This window comes from Taeniopygia guttata, chromosome Z, assembly GCF_048771995.1.
Source record: "Taeniopygia guttata chromosome Z, bTaeGut7.mat, whole genome shotgun sequence".
In the NCBI taxonomy this organism is placed as follows: Eukaryota; Metazoa; Chordata; class Aves; order Passeriformes; family Estrildidae; genus Taeniopygia; species Taeniopygia guttata.
In genome coordinates this window covers 70,189,086-70,209,988 of record NC_133063.1, presented here as the reverse complement: position 1 = coordinate 70,209,988, position 20,903 = coordinate 70,189,086, and the positions used below count along the sequence as shown (strand labels likewise).

General features: G+C 37.2%; 1 protein-coding gene across 2 annotated transcripts in view; it reads right to left on the bottom strand.

The window, feature by feature from the left end:
* The window catches only part of KDM4C (lysine demethylase 4C), a 247,931-nt gene that overhangs the window by 1,002 nt on the left and 226,026 nt on the right, over positions 1–20,903 (bottom strand). For both annotated transcript variants that reach the window (XM_030259016.4, XM_030259019.4), the window contains 2 exons: positions 5,578–5,697; positions 1,715–1,807 (listed from right to left, as the gene is read on the bottom strand). In XM_030259016.4, the coding sequence (XP_030114876.3) occupies positions 1,715–1,807; positions 5,578–5,697 (213 nt within the window). The remainder of the gene's footprint in view (positions 1–1,714; positions 1,808–5,577; positions 5,698–20,903) is intronic.

The window sequence follows — 20,903 nt, the reverse complement described above, 5'->3', positions numbered from 1 at the left end:
TAATTATACATACATACAATGTTTATATTTCCGTATTCTGCATATCCTATTCAGTGTTAAATTCTCTATGTCGATAGTGTTCCTTGGAAACACGTAACTAATATCTGTTGTTAGTCTGGATTTTATCCAGGTATCACACAGTCATGACAATTCAAGCTGAGAAAACAGTGACAAGGAAGTGATGCAACCATTGGACAGGTTTGATCCTAGAAGTATCACGTAATATTCACCACCTTGTGTTATTCAGGAAAGTTTTAAATGCAAGCTACTATGTCATGCATGCCTGAAAAGAAGCCTGGGCACTGCCTAATTTGCAAAGAATCAGGGTCACAGTTTGGTCACTCGTCATCAAATTTATACCAGTTGGGAATCCCCACTAACAAAGCAGTGGAATAACAAATAGCAAGCCATTTGGGCAGAATCAGAAGCAAAATATTTTGGATCAACTTAAACTGGTGGAGTCACAGAAGAATTCCCAAGATTAAGAAAAATGTCATTTAGAAGGAACTGGTGTCTTTTACTTCAGTAGACAGAAAGAGGATCATAGGCTGTCTTTAATCTGCACTGTGTTCTGCACAAGAAGGGGAAGGAGGTGTTGGGCATACCTTGAGGACTAACCTATATATTTCTAGAATTTAAGGCACTAGTTAAAAATCATGCAGAAGTCTCAATAACAGCTGTGGTGTTTTTTATTCAGCTGACCAAATTTAACGTTTTTAATCTATAGTTAACTCCCTAATTAAGTTAATAAACAAATAAATAAAAAGACATATTGATTTCTAAAAAATCAATTTTAAAAACAATAGCATAAACCCCATTATTATTATTCTTATTATTATCCTGAGAATGCAATAATTTGCATTCTAAACAAAGAGATAGCAAAAAAAGATGGTACGCTTTCCAAGTATAATAAAAAACTCTATTATGTGGTTCTTTTACCATTTTCCAAGACATCTATCTTAACCCTAATCAGGACACTGAAAGATTTGTCCAGTTATCCCAAATTCCCTGACAGAAAGAACTGTCTTAAGACAAGTAAAAACAGCCATCTCGTCCAACTAATGTATGGAAACACTTTCCCTTTTCAACCTCCATGAGTCATGCTCTTTGTGAGGTTCAACACTTTTCCACTAGGAAGGCATACATAAAAATGTAGCTGGTGGATGTTGTTTGAAACAGCAGGGAACTTAAAAAAAAGCAGCAAAGATTTGGTTTAAAACCAAAGAAGACTAGTGAAATGCTGGTAAGTCCTGCCAGCAACATTAATGAGTTTTGATCAGTTATATTGTGTCTTACAAGAAGTTAATTGCCTTTTTATAAAATTAAGGCTTTTAAAATCACAAAGCTCTGAGAATATGGAAAGTTTTTTAAAAACAATATGTGTTATAAGCATACTGGAAGAATAGAATGTCTGTCAATTTAAATGTTTACTAACTTGGTCATTCCTGATCTGACAGATGACACAAACACAATGTCCCTTTTAGGAGAAAAGAATTATGTCTGACAACAGCACTTGCCTGTACTGGAAGAACAACTAACCATCTCACTAAACACCTCCTAATTGGGCTGATTTAGCCCCTCTTAAGTGTATAGGCTTCATAGAACATGACTCTGTTTAAACTGAAAATACAAAATAAATCCTAGTATAGTGTTACTGGTCTTTTGAGACTATATACTTATATATATTACAAAGTTAGCATCAGCAAATACTCACTAAACGTGCTTTTACTCTCTTAGGAAGCTCTTCATCCAGTGTATATATTTCTTCTCTCTTCACTACTATTTGAGAACCATCTTCAAACTCCAACTAATTGAAAAAAATGGGTATTTGAAAATAAAATAATAATTAACTCTTGCAGGAAGTTCCTGGAAATGTTTCCATATGAAAATACATAAGCAAAGAAGATTTATATACAGACATTTTGCTATCTGTTTTAGGAAAAAATTAGGCTGAAACATAAAAAAATGTTATTTCTTAGGAACTGCAACACATACCTCATTGAAAATAATACCTAAGCAAAAAGACTTCAAAATCAGCACTGACATATATATAATGAAGTAAAATTTTTTAGATTAGGAATGCTGCACAGTAACAAGACAGGCAACATTATTTTGCAGGACTGACATATTAAAATGTCCTTGTGTCGTTTTTATTTGTCTTTAATTTTTTTACTTGCTTCTAATAAATAAAAAATTAATTTTAACGTCCCATGATTCAAGGTTGAGGAAGACCATGTCAAAAGAAAGTGTGAGTGACAACTAAGGAAATACCAGTTAACAGAATTTTATTGAATCTGATGGAATTTCTTTTAAATGCTCTGTTCAGAAGATGAAAAGCTTTATCATGCTTAGGTTTAGATATAATCCAATATGAACCCTGTTAGCAGAAAATGAGAAAGGAAATGTAACTAGGTGTGAGGAATGTTAAAATGCTAAGGCTTTGAAGCATTTAAGCTTTTTCAGTAGCTGCTGATTTTTTCCTCTATTTTAATACTTCATCTAACAGTTGTGAATTTCAGCTATTATCTGTGACTGCAGTTTAGCTCCCACAGAAACTAAAATTTAAAGTTTTGTATAAAATTGGGAATCCCATTCTACATCCTTAGGTGATTTACTGAGACTATGTGAATGACAACAGTCTATCTGACTAGAAGAATAAGCACAAATACAAACATAGGAGAATACTGACTTATCAAAAGTATTATTACAAATGAACAATCATTTGTTCAAGCATGAACAAGCATTTGAACTTATAAATGGACTGTGGTTTTTTTTCAAATTAAAAGCTTGCTGTAGCTGAGTATGTTAGATTAATATGTGAACAGCTGAAAAATCCGTATGTCCATTCTCAACAACCAGGTTACAGACAATGATCTATTAACTTCTTTAAAAACATTTTTTCCACTGCAACTAATAGGACTGCACAAATCTGGAATGCATATAAAATGCATACAGCGCACAAATGGATAAGAAAGTCTTGAGAATCATCCTTACTCCTTTCTGCTCCTGTTATTAACCCCATAAGCCTACTCTGTTAGCAGTATGTTTGAGGAACTTAAAGGTCAATTTGCCTTAAGCTTGTTTGATTAAGTGATGGCAATCCAGGGTGCAGGAACAGTCTTTCTGCAATTCCTGCTCCTTTCTGCACAACACATTTGGTAACGTTTTTGCATAATATAGTTAGTAATAAAGTTTTTTGCATTCCTGGTGAAAAAACTGGGTAGGAAATTAACTCTGACACTTCATGTGATAAGAAAATCTCCTCTTAAATGGTCAGTATATTTGTTTTTACTTACAGTGTGCAGTAGGATGCAAACACTTCATACCAGAGAATGCCATGCTTGCGGTATGAAATATATTGCAATTTACCATGAAGAGTAAGTGGAAGTTCTTTAGGTATCATCCAGCATATCACACTGTAAATAATTTGCCTACACTTGATAGTAAACACAAGAGCTTCTCTAAGACTTTCACCAGTATCATGATTCACGCAAAATATAAACCCACCATCTCTAATAGCTCTGATTCAATTCAGATTGCAGATCCTACACTTCAAATCATCAGTTTTAATAAGCAAGTTATTACACTTGGATTCTGCTGCTGTACTGTGTCTGCATGATATGTTACTGTCTTCATGAGATTTTTTTCTATAAGCACATAATAAATTAAAGAAAAGCTGTTAGAAAGCAATTAATGGAGTGAATGGATAATTTAATACACTCTAAGTCAATTGTGAACCTCAATATCAGAAATCATCAAGAAGTCAGATGTAGATCACATTAATAATTTCACTTGAGCACCTGCTTCATTTGGCTGGTTTAGCTCTGCTTAGGGATTGTGTAGGATACTCGCTGACAAACAAAAACTCTGTGACACAAATTCTGGTGCATTGTGTCATAGCTCCTGCATGCTCAAGTACTGCTGCATTTGGTACAAATGTCTGATCAACATGACAAAAATTCACAGACTTTTTCAGCTAGAACAGATTTGCTTTTTGAGATCTAAGAAATCACACAGAAGGCTGGGTAAGAGAATCTCAAAGGTGCAACATAGCTCACACCAGATGAAAATAAACCTTTTTGTATGTGTGAGTCCTGGGAGCTTTTAGACACTGTTTAGAAAGACCCTAGGAAGAACTACTAGTATGTCTTGAAGTTAATCTTGCACCCTTCCTGTCATAAACTTTTTGTAATCTGTGACCACAGCAGCCTCCTCTCTCATCCTGAAGACGAAATACTTGCTTTTCTCTATAGTTCTATGTATTGCAATATGGACTCCCTCTAATCTTTAAACTTTGTCATTTCCCCCCATGATAGGGGTTGTTAGAGGCAATTTACAGGAATTTATGTTTGCTATGCTGAGGAACACTAAATCTTGCTGAGCCTCCACATGATTATCCATTGTCCTTTAAAAAAACTCATTTAATCATGTTGTTCAAGGGGTCTAAAATAAGACAATGTTGTTTGTTTTGACTATGTCATATTCTTTCAAATATGAAAGACAACAACATTCATCTAATTTACCTCACAGTATTCCTCAGAAGACTAGTTGTACAAAAGATTAAACGATTTGAAGATTAATGTTACAACAAAAAAATAAACTTCATACTTTATAAAGAACTTTTGACCTTCACAAGATAACACAGCTGCTAAATATAAGGGAAGAGGTAAGATCTAGAGACTAGCTCAAGACTTTAGGCATTTGAGCACTTGAATTCGATTGCAAGTCATTGGAAAAGTGAGAAGGTCAATGCAGCAAGTAATTTAGCTTCCCAGTGCCTTAATTTATCTAGAGATATAATAGTAAATTTGCCATTCTGGTACAGTAATGTGAGGCCCCCTGATGAAAAGAGTTACATAAGTGAAAATGATTACATATATATAAAAGAAATAGATCTAGACTCTCATTCTTTCAGAAGTGCTATTATTATTGTGATTGTTTTATTGCAGTTTCTGCCATTCACTTGGGTACTCAAAGCTGCTGACTGATTTTTCTCAAAGGCAAGCCCAAAAAAACCAGTAATTGTTACTCTGAAATCAGAAGTCAGCTTTTTAGCTTTGACTTCAATGTTCCCTTTTGCCTTTGCAGAGGATAAAATGCTCCTTAACATTAATTAATTCAAAAATGCCTCAGACGAATGTTATGCTCTTCTTCCTAGTGTCCCCCCTTCCAACCTGTTATGAAATGCCTCAGGTTCATTGCAAGCTCATCCCATACTTAATTTTATGTCATTAATCGTATAATTAGTTGTGAACCTACCAAATGAAAGTAAACAACCTGCAGAAAATAACAAATGTCATCTTTCAATCTTAATGTTCCACCTGTTTACCTGACTTCTTAATAATTTTCTTGATTTTGTAAGACCAAGTGAAACCTCCTTCCCAAACAGTGCATAGCACCTGCTACTGGGTTAGAAAGTTTTGCATATTAGATAAAGTGTGGTAACAGTTACATTAAGAGCTCACACTTCAGCCTTCTTCAACTTTGAAGGTGTGGCTGGACACTCCAGTGCTAGAGCCAAAGGAGCAATTTAAAATAAAGACATCTTAGCGCATGGTAATAAACACAGATACTCACCTGATACATGTCAGCTGTATTTGTTCCCAGATACTTTGCACCATACAGTTTTCCATCAGGCCATTTCACTTGGACAGCCTCTCCCTCTGCAGGTGGACCCAGCCTTAGGCAATCTCTGCTCTATTTACAAAGAAGGATGGATTCTCAAATCAGTGAGTGAGCCACTGCACTGAAATTACCAGTAAGATGCTTTTACAACTTGGTAATGGGGAAAGTTTTATTACCATGCATGTTTCAAGTTTTATAATCCTGCTAATGGGCTAATGCTAATGTTAGCCCTTATGAAAATTAAATACTGACCAACGAAACACTCTTTACAGCTTGATGCTGCATTGGCAAGACAACATATGCATAAATCAGATAGCTATCAGCAACTATGATACACTTCAACCAAAATTAATTTCTAACACACACTGAAAATAAGGATCACTAAAGTGCAATTGAATATGTGCAACACTTTCTCTTTTACATATCCAAGTAATTCATGTTTCATTAACCATAGCACATGATGCTATCTTTGCTGACTGAAACATACATGGATCAAACCATAAATGGTGAGAATGCCATGACTTTTTTGCTTAGCTGATGGAGAAACGCTAAAAGAATCCAAATGCCTATGAAATAAAATTAGGGGGAAATATTTTTTTCCATAGAATATAAAACATTTTTGTTCCAATGGTTTGGTCAACTTTTGTGCCTGACTTGTTGAGCATGTCAGAGCATCAGTAGCTGCAACATGTTCTTGTAATGGTTTCTTTTGTCCTGTATGTCTCAGTATGACCTAAATGACTAATTTTCAGAGCACACCAACCACACACCCATAACAGCAGCTGCTCACATGAGGAAATAAGAGAAAGGACGCAAAAATGATGTGACATATCTGGGCTCACCAATTCTCTGTTCAAATCCTCATTGCAACAAAGGCATCTCTACTTCATAGTGACTACATCACAAGACCTGTCATGTAAATTAGTGCTGAGTGCTATTCTCCTGGGCGTGAGAGAACTTAGTGACCACATTACTTGAGCTCATAAGTGGTCTACAGTGGGAAGAGAGAAGATAAAGATAAGGAATCAGTGACAGGACGTGGCACTATCTCAGGTTGCCACAATACTATCACTGTTTTCTTAGATTTATGTAGAATAACTTAGAAAAATATTTGTATTTTGAGTTAACAATTCACTTCCAACAGAAGCCAATGATTATCATGACAAAGAACTTAAAATATGGGAGCAAAAATGCACTCCAGGGATCTTCACTTGGACATTATCTTGATGTAATATCATTCTAGCCAAATCCAACCTTTATAAACTGATTTTAATCATGTGTATCTTAATCCATGAGTTTGATTCAACATGGGATAAAAGAAATTAAAAGCTGGATTTTCACAGAAACACTTTCCTGCATGACAATATTGTCTCTGCCACCCTCAGGTGCTGTGCAAAGGCTTTAAAATATGCCCTCCATGTTTGCCTGGCAAAAGTTGCAGTGGTAAACAAAGAAAGATATATCCTTTCAATGTCACCATACATTTGGAGTATGTGGAATTACTGTATTAACCTTCCCAATATTTTCAGGAGAGGCAGGAGGGAAAGGGAAAGGATGGCTACTGCAGAGGAATAATTATGACTTTGCAGGGGACAGGGATTACTAAATGCTATCATGGCTCTGACTATAAATTATATTAGACTGTATTCTTACTTGTTCTCTCCTCAGTGATGACTGTCAAAATAGTTATTGTCATTATGATACTTCTTCCGCTATCTATTTATTGCAAAAGTGCAAAAAGGTGTCTTGGCTAAGTATCTTGAAACAAATTTTTAAAATGCATTATGTAATGGAATAAATTTTCTGAAAACAAACAATCTAACAACAATGTCAAGCCTAACATTAATTTTCCAAGAACAAAAGCCCAGCATGAATTACTCCCTTTGCAACTTCCACAAGAAAAATATCTCATGGACTCTAGGATAGCTAATGGAATTGCTCATTTGGAAAATTAGAGTCCTCATGCAAATAACTAGACAAATGACTACCTCATTCTTCATGTATCATCACAATGTCTTAGTCTATGGAACAATATTTAGTAAATTGGTATTAGTTTTTATTAATTCCTACCAGAGCTCCTACCTTTTATTTTCACAGCATCATAATAATTTGAGATTCTCTTTTTACTGCACAAATAATTATTAAAAATTTTTTCTTGGGAATGATAAGACCTATTTCTTAGACTGTCAAAATGACAAAAATGCAACCTCACTTTTTTCTCATATAATGAAAAGTCAGACAACTTATGGTTGGTATAGCAATCCTTCAACATATCCATACCAGCTGTAAATAACATACAGCGTGGGCTCAATCTACATTCAGCTTACAAACCATGCACATGTCCTATACAATTATGTAATGTATTTCCTTCTCTATAGAAATGGAAAAATCATGCCCATCTGTACTGAAAATACAATTTGCTTACATGTCCAGTTTCACATTGCTGCTGTTGCACAGCTCAGAGCTCCAACTCCAACCATAACTACTATGTCTAAAGATGAATACTTCAAGGCCTCCCTGGGCCATTAATCCAAGCATTCAACAATGCTCACAGTGAAAAAGACCTTTTTCTTAAGTGAAGAAAAATCCTGTGTTGAGGAATTTCCTGTATTTCAGTTGATACCTGACTTCTTTCTTCCTACCTGACGTCATGCTGCATCACCAAGAAGTGTATGGCTTCATCCTCTTTATTTCCCACATCACATATTGACACATTTGGATGAGATCCTTCTGAGTCTACAGCTCTCCTGAACAGTCCCAGATTTGTCAGTCCACTCATATCACAGATGCTTGAGTTACTCCATCACTTTCAAATCCTTTTACGGTATTTGTTCTTCTATGTCCACATCCTTCTTGTACAGGTAAGACCATAACTGATATGGTCTCCCCAGTGTTAGGTTTACAACTATTCAAAAAGACACTTGAAGAGCATAACATGTCAGTAATAATAATAATACTTCTGGAAGTTTTCTTGTTTATCAAAGGTAGTACTTTCTGGGTTTAGAAATATTTATTTTGGAATTCATTATATACACTAAACTAAAATAGTAAGCAATCTATTTGCAAGAGATGATGGAAATCCATGTTGAAATACTGGGGTTGTCTTCTATGTTGTCATGAAGGAATTCATATGCAGAGCACTGCAGATAAAGAAGACATTTCTTCTATTTTTCTTCTGATAGTCTGTTGTTTTTACCAGAGAGGTTGGTTTGATTTATTAAGGCTGGACACAGAATTTGCAAGTAACAAATCCAATTACAGTGGCAGGTGATGGTTCACACAAACTAGGAACTGTGGAGTCACACTAAGAAAAAGAAGGAAGACTGCACCTGAAGCATGCACTGGAATCCAGGAACTTGAAACATTGCAATAATTTGAATACAGCCACTGACACTTGAAGAAAATGTCTTCAAATACATTAAAATGCTTTCCTAAATTAAGGCAAAGAGGTATAGATATTCTGGTCTAAGATGAACTTACGAACTATTGAGACTATTCTCCTAAGCTGTCAAAAACTGATGTACCTTGGATGCCTACAAATTTTTTTCTACAATGTTTCCCTGATTATTTGGTCATTAAATCAGCTATCTCAAACTCAATAATTATTTTCAAAATTGTAAGACCGTAAGAGCCTTTGACTTCTTTCAGATTTGATCCGAAGGAGCCAACTGAAAACAAGTATCTATCCTCTGAACTTCTCTATATGGGCTTGCAGGATCAGTGTTCCTTTTACTATAAGCCAAGTACATGTTTGTGTTCACCTGATGAAATTGAAAAGGTACCAGTCTGTGAGCCCTGGTGATATGCAACCTAGAGTCCAGAGACAACTGACTGGTACTTTTCTCAAATCACTCTCTATCATATTTGAAAATTCAGAGTAGTCAGACAAAGTTCCTGGTGACTGTAAAAGGAAACATCACTCCTATTTTTTAAATGAGGAGAAAGGAGAGTCAAACCTTTGAGCCTCACTTCTGTGCATGAGACGATCATGGAGCAGATCTTCGTGGAGGACATATAAAGGCACATGCAAGGAAAGGAAGGTGATCCAAGACAGCCAGCATGGCTTTGCTAAGGGCAAATCATGCCTGACTGATCTATAGGCCTTCTATGATGGTGTCCTGGTTCTGGCCAGGAAAGGGTTAATTTTTGCAGTAGCCAGGATAGGCCATGGATAGGCCTGGAGGTTATTCTATACCAGCTGCACCATGGTGCCAGGGGCCAACCCGACACTGCAAGTGGCCCTAAGACTGAGGCTGGGAGCAGCCACGGCCAGAAGCAGCTGCCGCCATCCCAATCCGGCCCCATGGCCAGGACATAAGACTGGGCAGCGCCATGTGGCGGCTGCCATCTCCGCATGGCTCACAATTAACTTTACTCACTTAGGCACTTACAGCCAGCTGTGCTGCCGACAAAAGGGCAGAAGTGGCGGCAGCAGCTTTTCTGGCACCACATTGGCTGACACAGCTCCTGCACTAGAGACCATTGACCAGCAGTGAGAAGCATGGAGAGCAATTCCCCAATGTGGAGCCCAGTTGAAATCAACCTTTCAGTGCTGCAGAACTCTACAGAAACCTTCCAGTTGATCCAACTTGAGAATAAATGAACCTATGGACACCAATTCTCTCTCAAGTGAGAAAAAACAGAAAAGGTGAAGACACGTGAGAGCAACATGGTGACACTAAAGTCAGTGAAAAGGAGGGAGGGGGAGGAGGAGGTGTGCTGGGTGTCATAGCTGAGATTATTCTCCAAGCCATGATGAGGACTGTAATACAACAAACTGTTTCCCTGTAATTCATGAAGTGCATGGAGGAGATGCAGCATTCAATGAGAAAAAGTGCTCGCACTGGAGTGTGTGTATGCTGAAAAGCTGTAATCTGGTGAAAGTCTTGAACAGAGAGAGAGAACCCCTGCTTCCACACATAGAGAAAGAGGACCCTTGCTTCCAAACTAGAACAGCTCATCCTTAAAAACTACACCCCATGAGCTAATGGCCCAAGAAAAAGAACAGTTGTGGGACAACTGCTTTGCCCGTGGGAGAGGGATTCCAATTACAGCAAGTCAGGCAGGACTGCTACTTGTGAACATGACAACCACGGTGGAGAAATTCACTGAGAACTGTCTCCCATGAGAAGGATCTCATGGCATAGCAAAAGAGACTCCTCTCCCTAAGTGAACTGACGAAAGATTGTCAGAAGTGACAAACTGACTAAAAACTCTGTGTTTTGTCTCCTTGCACTGTGGGTGGGAAAGAAAGACAGGTTGGGTGGGGAAAGTGTTCTAAATGTTTATTTTAGTTCTCATTATCCTCTTTTAATTATGTTAATTATTTTTTCTTTACACCTTTTAACTTTTTGAGCGTGTTTTGACCTTAAAGTTTTTTCTTCAGAACCCTTACCTCAACTTATGAACCTGACTTTTAAAAATTTTTCCTTCCCCCTCCTCTGCTCAACTACAGCAGAAGAGAATGAGTGAAAGATTTTTCATTGTGCACTGGCATTTAGCCAATGTCAAACCCGTGCCACTTATATCACTGTCTAGAAACCTGAGGCTTACATTCATCAATTGTCATAAATTTAAAGTAAATTTTTAGACAGAATAACCTCCTCTTTTTCTAAACCATTTAATTATTTTGAAACTAGTTGAATAATTTTCAAACCTACCATATCAGTAACATTCTTTCACCCATTTCCCAGGGGGATGACTATACAAAATCCATAACACAGAGCAGCCAACTGTCAAGCATTAACTAAGACAGAAAACAAATCTGGTTGGCATCTCTTTCTTTAGGAGTATTTTAACTGAGCAATCCCAATCCTGTTACCAACCTCAGGAGCTACAGTTTTATTTTCCTCAATACTAACATAACTGTTCATCTGTTTAACTGCAGACACAGCACTGAGCTTTGTTATTTTTCAAAACATTCTCATTTAGACTGTATTCAAAATAAATTATTTTTGTTTGTTTAAATTGTATTGAAATTATGGCATTTTCCTCAATGTCACCTAGCAAACATCTCTATGTCTCCTTGACACTCCTGGCTTTCACTTCCTGATTTGCTTTGTTTCAAAAACAAGGTTCAAAATGCCCCACTGTTTACTGAAATTGTTGTCAAATACCACTGATGATATAATTGACATAAACAACACAGGTTAAAAGTGGTTAAGTGTGACTCTTGTAACAGGTTTTTTAGAACTAGTATATACTTCTAATCTGTTTTTTGCTGTATGGCATTGTAAACATAGCAAGATAATAAAATACACAGAAATATAATACATTATTTCACCTAATGGCAATGGATTAAAATAAAAATACACAGAACCTGACTGGGATTATTTTTTCTGGAAGCTATCAGTTTAAAGATGGATGAAACATTAGCTCAAACAAAGCATTTCCAACTGTTATTTTAGCTGAATGTATTTCTCATCTTTCAAAGTCACTCATTATTTCTGTATCATATGACACCAAAACCCTCTAGGAAGATGTACTGCAATCACACAACAGCAGTTTTCCAGAAATACTGTGAAAGAATCCATTTCATAGTGCTGCCACAGCTTTCTGTATTAAAAAAGTTCTTCCAACCTTCCAACAGTATGCTCTTGTCCATGCAATCAGGCAAGATGGAATGGCAAAAGGCAGAGGTAAGCAGAAGCTTGGCTTCAGCCCCACAGTGGGCCTGGTGAAGCAGATCCTTTCTGTTATTGTCCCATCCCTACTGCAGAGGGGCCATGGCACAATATTTTAATCCTTCTCCTGGCAGACTGAAAATTCATAATCTAGCCCTGAGGTTCTAAAGATCAAAGAGAAGCAGATATTGAAAAGACTGACTAGAGAAATCTCAGATTCTGTAATTGCATTAAACTTGACTTTCCTATTTCCTTTACCTACATATTATTTTTACTCTAAATCATGCTGTGTTCATAAATTTATACATATTGTTAGAATCAATCAGAGAAATAGAAATTGTTCATTTTCTGTCATGCCCTGCATTTCTTAAGTATCTAAGAATAGTTCAGACGTTACTGTTAGTCTATCTAACCACAATTTGCACAGAGAAAGCCTTTGTATTGACTTTTATCCTAGAAATGTCATCATTTCTGAAAAATAACTTTAAATTAATGCATGGTCTCCAAAACTCAAAACACCAAAAACCTCTGTCCTCTTATATTTGAGAAACAGAAATTCACTTTACAGTAAATTGAATTCATAGCAAATTAATTTCAATTTAAAACAAATGAGTATTCTCGTATTAATCACAAAATTAACAGAAACTTCTCACAACACAGACAAAACACACTAATTACATATGACTTTCATTGGTAAGACTTCAAGTGGTTTTCTAGTTCCTAGACTTAAAACGTGAAAAAATAATAAAAATCCAGGCATGATTATTTGGCTTTTGCACAGAAATGGTCCTCATGGTTACTCCAGCTGAACAGCAGGATTATCTTTTAAATTTTCCCCTTAAATTAGGACTTTACTACCCTATCTCATTGCTTCTAGGGCATACATAATGAGATATGCTTCCTGCACTAACAGAAAACAGATGAAGACAGTTTAACAAGAAGGAGTGCAGAAGCAAGCACAAGGTGGCCATTTCCAAGGCCATTCTGCAAAAGAACTTCATCCAAATTTTCTTATCTGTCTACATTCCTTCAGCTAATATTAACTTTCAACATGAATGGTAGTGATTACGCTTCCACAGTCCTGCTCACTGGTGATTGTTTTAAAAAGGGAGCATGACTAATGTGATTACAACCAATACCTCCAATTTAGAAAAGCTGGCCATACAGAAAAATACCACATCGCAACTGCAAACTGAAAATATCTACCGACACCATTAAAGTGCAAGTGGAGAAGCAAATTGTGGAAATTCTCTGAAACAACCACTAATCTCAATTGTCAAACTGTTTTTCTTTCCAAAGCTGATAGTATATACTAGTTGATGCAAATTTTTAGAAACACAAAATTAGGTCTCCTATGTTCCAAGACAATTTGAATGGAAAGGAGAGTGGTAGCTAATTTGTCACAGTCAGATTTTTATCTAAACAGGAACAACAATTTACACAGTGTATTAGCATTTGAAAGAGAAAGCCTGATTCCCAGGAGTGCAGTTCCGGGTTTGAATTGGTATAAATTCAGTGAAATCACCAGATTAACAGAACAGTTACTGTAATTCAGCAAATTTAGCTTTGAATCACAAATGGGAGCATAAAAATACTTTAAATTGAAGTACAATATGTTGTCTTTAAAATATTACTGAATGTTCTCCTATGAGGTGAATATATGCTTTTACAAAAGAAAACTGGAATATAAATGGGGGCATGCATTCACACATAAATATAAAAATTTCTTATTTTCTATCCAGCTTACAAAATTACTATTTTAACCATTGCATTGCCTTTCAGTGAAGTGTTAATAATACAAATTCATGCATAATGCTAATTGATAGACACAGAATTGCCCAGAAGACAACAACATAAACAATTGCAGAATGTGACTTAGGATGTCCAGGGTTGTAATGGGCATCACAATAAGGCACAGTAGAGAGGACACTAAAGGGTACAATACACTCTTATGGGACAAAACTGAGCATCAGCAGGAGGAAGGTGAAGTTGCCAAGGACACCTGGATGTCTAATTAGCTATGAGGAACAAGGCTTCTGTAGTGTAGCAGAAAATCCTATCTTATGCTTACATTGAAGTCAGGTGAGACTGAACACTGAGACGAAGTGCCTTCTCTCCTGCCCACCTGTATATATGCTCCCTGTAAATCCGTTACAGTCAGATGAGTACAAACACCAGCTCACGTGCTACTCCTGCCCCCTCCTTAGGATGCAACACAGACACAAAATAAAATATGAGTCTTCCAACATTTCCTCCAGTATGAGCTCCAGTAAATCTAGTAATAACTTTCTTCTGCACAACAGTGTTCTAAACTAACAGATGAAAAAATCCTAGAATTCATGGATTTCCTCAGAAAATAGGTGGGAGATGAAATAACACTCCTATCTCAATCCCAGCAGTCCAACCTCATCTCAAAGATTCCTGTGCAAATTCTAATGATTTCACCATGTTCCATAGGCTCATCACAACTGTACTCATTGTGGTCATAGACAAGGACACACACCGTCTTTGCAAACACAAGAAACGTTGTAATATGTTCTTCTCTCACCTGCCTCACTGCAAAGTCAGCCATCTAATCATGAACTGCAAAGTAATGATTTATCTTCCATTTTGTTTCTTCTGCAAGGCATTATGCATTACCTCTCCTGTGAGGCATTACCCTCAACCCATCTAACATCATTATTGTTAAGGATCCATAAAGCATTTCATCATAAAGTGGAAAGGCTATTCTACAAGGAAATGGTAAAAAAATAATACTTCTATTTGAAGCTTTACTTTGCCTATAATCTGTTCAATATTCATTTTTTATGCTTATCTACTAAGTTGCCTGTCTTTCTGCTGTAATAGGAGATAAAGAACTAAGAGCAACAGAAAAATTATTTGTGTTCTCCATAATAGAGTACAGTGAAAGCGACTCACTTAAATCAAGAGTTATGGTACTGTACAAGTTTTAGATTAAAATAAGACTACTACATCTATTGATGCTTTGTAGCTTCAAGAGTTAAACAGTGGAATAAAACCCCTCAATCTCTAGCCTTAGACCTAGCCCTTGGTTTTGAAATAGTTTGATTTTAACTTACAAAGAGCACAGTTTTCAAAACAGGAATTAATTTGTATTAGTATTCAGAAGATGCAACAATTATTCACATGTAAAAATTCTACACAATCTCTATAAATTGACCAAGCCAGAAAAAGAAACCTAAGTTTTTTTTCTGAGACATGTCTCAAATTGAGACAGCTCTCAAATTTGCTTTCCAAAATTTTTCAGAATTACTTGTCAACGATCACAACATACAACTTTCTGAGAATTGAGTTTAATTACACAGCAGTATTGTAATGCTGCAAAAAACAATTGTACCAGCACAACATGAATTGCATATTATTCAGTTTATAGACCCAATGTCACAGTTAAGAAAACTTTCAGAAAGCTGCTAAACCAATTATAATTAATTATGTCTCCTTTCCCACATCACAAAAACAATTCCCACAGCTTTTGACTAAGTTTATATCAAATACAATCTAGCTCTTGCTACCTTCAGGAATGCATTACATTCTTACTTCATATGCTCAGAAACTATTGGTGATGGTGGTACTGGAGTGCACCCAAAATCTACTAATTGCCCAGAACATGTGCAAAGTCAGCTATTCTAATTTCCTTACCAATTTTTACAGATTTACATACCATTATAACAAAACTTGAACAATAATTATTGTATGCCAGCAGTCAAATGGATCTTTCACAAAGAGGCAGCAAACACTACTCTTTAAAAATTTGATTAGAACAGGTAGACAAGCAGAAAAGAGTCGTCAGAAGACATAAAGAGAGAAAAGTATACAGAAGAGAAATCATTAGGAAAAAATGCTGGAAACTAGTCAGGAATTCAGTAATTTATAATGCCAGACAAGGTTGATAGAAGAAAAGTAACATGTGTCTTCTTTGTAAGACAGATTGTCACAACCCAGCCCCTAGTAAGGCTAGAATCAAAACTTCGGGATTTCTACATAAAGATGGAAATTAAATAGGGTCTCAAGACTTATGTGCTAGCCCAGTATCTCCAAATGTCTATTGTTCAAGAAGTATGGTTTTTCAAAAGCAGAAGCAAATGTATTAACATAACAGATACTGAGAAGCTGCCTGAGTATCACATCTGCAGACACACACTTCCTTCACCAGTGGAAGTCAGTAGTCACAGTCAAAGTCATTAGAGAGAAGTTCCTGAAACAAGATTTTTTCCTTGAAACTATATCCTCAGCACTGACATTCACAGCTTTCAAAAGTGAGCTACCTTTTCTAATCTGCACATGCAAAAAGTCCCACCAAAATAAGGGAACATTATGGTTTTCTAATAGTATTCCCTTCATCTGGCCTGGAGGAAATAATTTTTGAAAAACTGTCCAGCTACATCACATTTTTTCTGCTCCTCAAAGGAGGATGAAATAAATCTGTTCTGTCTCTCATTTATCTAATAATACCCAATTGTTTTCAGAAAATCTGTATTCATCCTAACACCTTCACCTGTAAATTATCCCAATTACCCCTTGTCTCGCATAATTATTAAAGTTATAAATGCATTTGCAGTTTCGAACCCCTGCAAGGGGTATCTAGGCCAGGAAGGATCATGCAAAACCTCAGTAAGTCCATGATAATCAAAACAGATAGAATTGGCACAATGTATAGAGTACATGTGTAGAGTGCATACACAATCGAGTGTGGGTCATGGGATATCAAAACTGTTTTTCATCATTTTGTAGCATATGAAGTGAGCATTTGTTGCCTAGGATAGTAGAGGATTGCAAAGAAGTCCCTCACTTTAAAAAGTTGTGGGTCATTGTTAGTTTATTTCATTAGCAGATTCTTAAACTACATTGCTATCACACTGACAGGTTTTTCTTCAGATACTAGTAACTAAATTGTGGGGATTTTTCTGTCCTTTTGTTTTTAACAAATAAAGCACGGAATAACAATTTTAGATGGTGTAAAATCTAGGTGCACACACTAAAAAACTGCAGCCTTTGTAATAATTTAAGTAAAGTACTTTGGTTGTCAGAGTTCTCAAGAGTCCTCTTCCTCCCTCTCCTGAGAGTGGCAAATTTAAAGTATTGATAGACACAGAAAGACAGTTTAATCTCCTCATTTTCTCTTCACACTGAGGGCTTTCTTGGGTCCACTGCTGGAGGAAGGTACTTGCAATAAGTATCAACAAAATTCTGTTAAGGATTCAGGTATCACTGCTGGTATGTTAAAAAATTCACTGCTTGGTGGTTCTTTTCTCACGCTTCAATTTTTCTCAAGGTGGCATCCACTTAAAAAGAACTGGTAGAAAAGATCAAGGAAAATGTCAGACAGAGCAATGTGACACATGCAAAAATGAACTGAAATTATATCTGAACAGAGAGATCTAGCTGGAGATCAGGAAATAAAGGAGAGTTTATCACCTTAACAAAAAGAGGTAGCCAGCTCAGGAAAACTACAAGGATGCTGTGAGGTTATGCAGGGAGAAAATCAGAAGGGCCAAAGCCCAGCTAGACTGTAATCTGTCTACTGCCATAAAAGACAATGAAAAATGTTTCTGTAAACATTCACACCAAAAGGAAAGCTAAATAGAATCTCCATCCTTAACTGGATGCTGTGGGAAAACACAGTGACAAAGAATGAGGAAAAGGCTGAGGGACTTAACTGCTTTCTTTGCTTCAGTCTTTAATACTAGTTGTTCTGTGAGAACCAGTCCCTTGAGCTTGAAGACAGGGATAGGGAGCAGAATGAAGCCCCAACAATCCAACAGGAAACAGTCAGCAACCTGCTACACCACTTAGACACACACAAATCAATTGGACTGGGTGTGATCCACCCAGGGTACTGAGGGAGCTCATGGAAGAGTTTGCTGAGCCATGTTGCATCATTTACCAGCAGTTTCAGCTAACTTGGGAGGTCCCAGCTGAATGGATGTTGACAATTGTTATACCCATCTTCAAAGCTGGTCAAAATGTGAACTCAGGGAACTACAGGCATGTCAGACTGAGTGCCAGGGGAAGTGGAATTTCCCTCAGTGTCAAGGGAAGTCATGGAGCAGATCATCCGAAGTGCCATCAAACAGCATATGCAGTACAATGACACAATGAGGCCCAGCAGGCAGAGGTTTGTGAAAGGCAAGTGCTGCTCAATCAACAGGATCTCCTTCTGTTACAAGGTGACAGCCTTAGTAGATAAGGAAAAGGGTGTATATGTTGTCTGGCTTGACTTTCACAAAGCCTTTAAAGGCATTTTACACAATATTCCCCTGCAGAAACTGGGTTTCTGTGGTTTGGATAGATACACTGTTTACTAGGTAAAAAAACCTTCTGGAAGAGTGGCAGTGGGTATAATTACATCCAGCTGGGAGCTGGTGGTCAGTGGTGGTCCCCAGGGTGCAGTACTGGGGCCAGTTCTGTTCATTAATTTCACTGATCACTTGGACAACAGGGTCAAATGAACAGTCAGTCATTTTACATGACTGCAAAATATCAAGTTAGGTAGGAGTGTTGATTTGCTGGTCGGAAGACTCCGTGATTCTGTAAGGCTCTGCAGAGGGATCTGGAATCTGGACAGGCTGGAGTGATGGGCCAAGTCCAGTGGTGTGAGGTTCAACTACAGTAAGTGCTGGGTCCTGCCCTTGAGTCACACCAACCCCAAACAGCATTCCAAGTTTGTAGAAGGCGAATGGCATCTTGGCCTGTACCAGGAATAGTTTAGCCAGCAGGACAAGGGCAGGGATTGTCCTCCTGTACTCAGCACTGCTGAGGACTTGTCCTGTGCTCAGTTTTGGGCCCCTCGCTCCAACACAGACATTGAGGTGCTGGAGCAGGTCCAGAGAAGGGCAATGGAGCTGGTGAAGGACATGGAGCACAAGCCCTGTGAGGAGGGGCTGATGGAGCTGCGGGATTTTAGCCCAGAGAGAAGTAGGCTCAGGGGAGACCTTATTGCTCACTACAACTGCCTGAAAGGAGGCTGTAGACAAGTGATCTCTTGTCCCAAGCAACAAGTGCTGCCTTGTGAGATGTGATCTGAGCTGTGAGAAAAAGGCCTCAGGTTGCCCTAGTGAAGGTTTAGATTGGAAATGAGGAAAAATTTCATCAAATGGATTATCAAACACTAGAACTGGCTGCCCAGGGAAGAGCTTGAGTCAAGAGCCCTGTCTGCAGTGAAGAGACATGCAGAGATGGTGACTGCCTTAACCAGAACTAATATATATTTTTTTTAAAGAGAATGCTTTCTGGATTTTATCAGAACCTCAGAAAATTGACAAACTGTGGTTCTGCAAAATATCTTCTTGAACTTCTGAATATAGGATTTTCCAAACATGAATATGTTTTCCCAAACACATCTCATTTCATCAACACTTAAGATGCTCTTGCTTTTAAGGAATAATTACAGCACCATTACATAACCTACCATGTTAAAACAATGTTATTTGATTTATAGATTTCAATAAGTAAATTCCCTTTGGGTTGTGGACATGACTACCCACAGTGCAACGTCACCTTCTCAATGTATAACACCAACATTTATACACTTATAAGTAAACTAAAACACAGTGTGGTTATGTCATGGCAGCAATTGCATTCATTTTTATTCACCTAGTTGTCTTGAAAACCAAAAGGTGAATCCATGACATCAAAGAATTACCTGTAATTCTTTGATTTCATGGACCAGGGCACTTAAGAGGGCAAGAGCCTGGAAGGATGTTTGCTGTTTCAGGAGATGTGCTCTGCTCTCCTGTAATCAGACCTCTCAACAGACTCAAAGCATATTTCACTCTGCAATTATCTTTTTTCTTCCTTGCAATCAATACAATAAGGTATCTATCTCCCCCCAGATATGTATACTGCAAAGCCTCCCTGTTCTTGATTTTAATAAGGTAACATGGGAACAACTTCATGCAAATCTTACATATATATGTATGTAAAACATATTGTCAGCCACAATATATACACAAACAAATCTTCTAGCTATATACCAAGAGTAATAACTTCCAGCAAAATGCTACGATAAACCAGTGCCATAGCCATTGGGTACCAAGACAAAACAAAACAAAACACAAAACAAAACCCCACAAAAACAAACAAACAAACAAACAAACAAACCCACCAAAAAAACCACCCCACAAAAAGAAATTGTGGGATACCCTCCATAAATGATGAGACCAAAGAACTGAAGAACTCTCTGATGCATAATCTATGAACTGACATCTGGCCCACCGGTCAGAACAGTACTGTTCTTGGTGCTGTACCAGGGCAAGTGGTACACATAAATGCTGTCTGCTGGAATCAGGACTGCAGTATATGCACTCCCTAGTTGTGTGCATGCATCATTAACTGAGAAAGTTGTCATCTCATGTTCTTTAAGATATCATGTACTGTCCCCCTTACTGAAGTCTTTCCATGAATTACAGGAGGAATTTGTCCTGCTGTTGCTTCCAGGAAGAGATTGTATCCATATACTTCTTTACACCTCTTACAAATGGGTCAAAGGAAAACAGGTTGGTTAGCACATTGGACAACTAGCTCATAGGTTTAAACCCTGTATTGAGGAGTCATAAGTCTAAGAAATCACATATAACACCCAATAAATAAATAATGTTGAAATTTAAAAATCTAAATATGTGCCTATAATTAAAA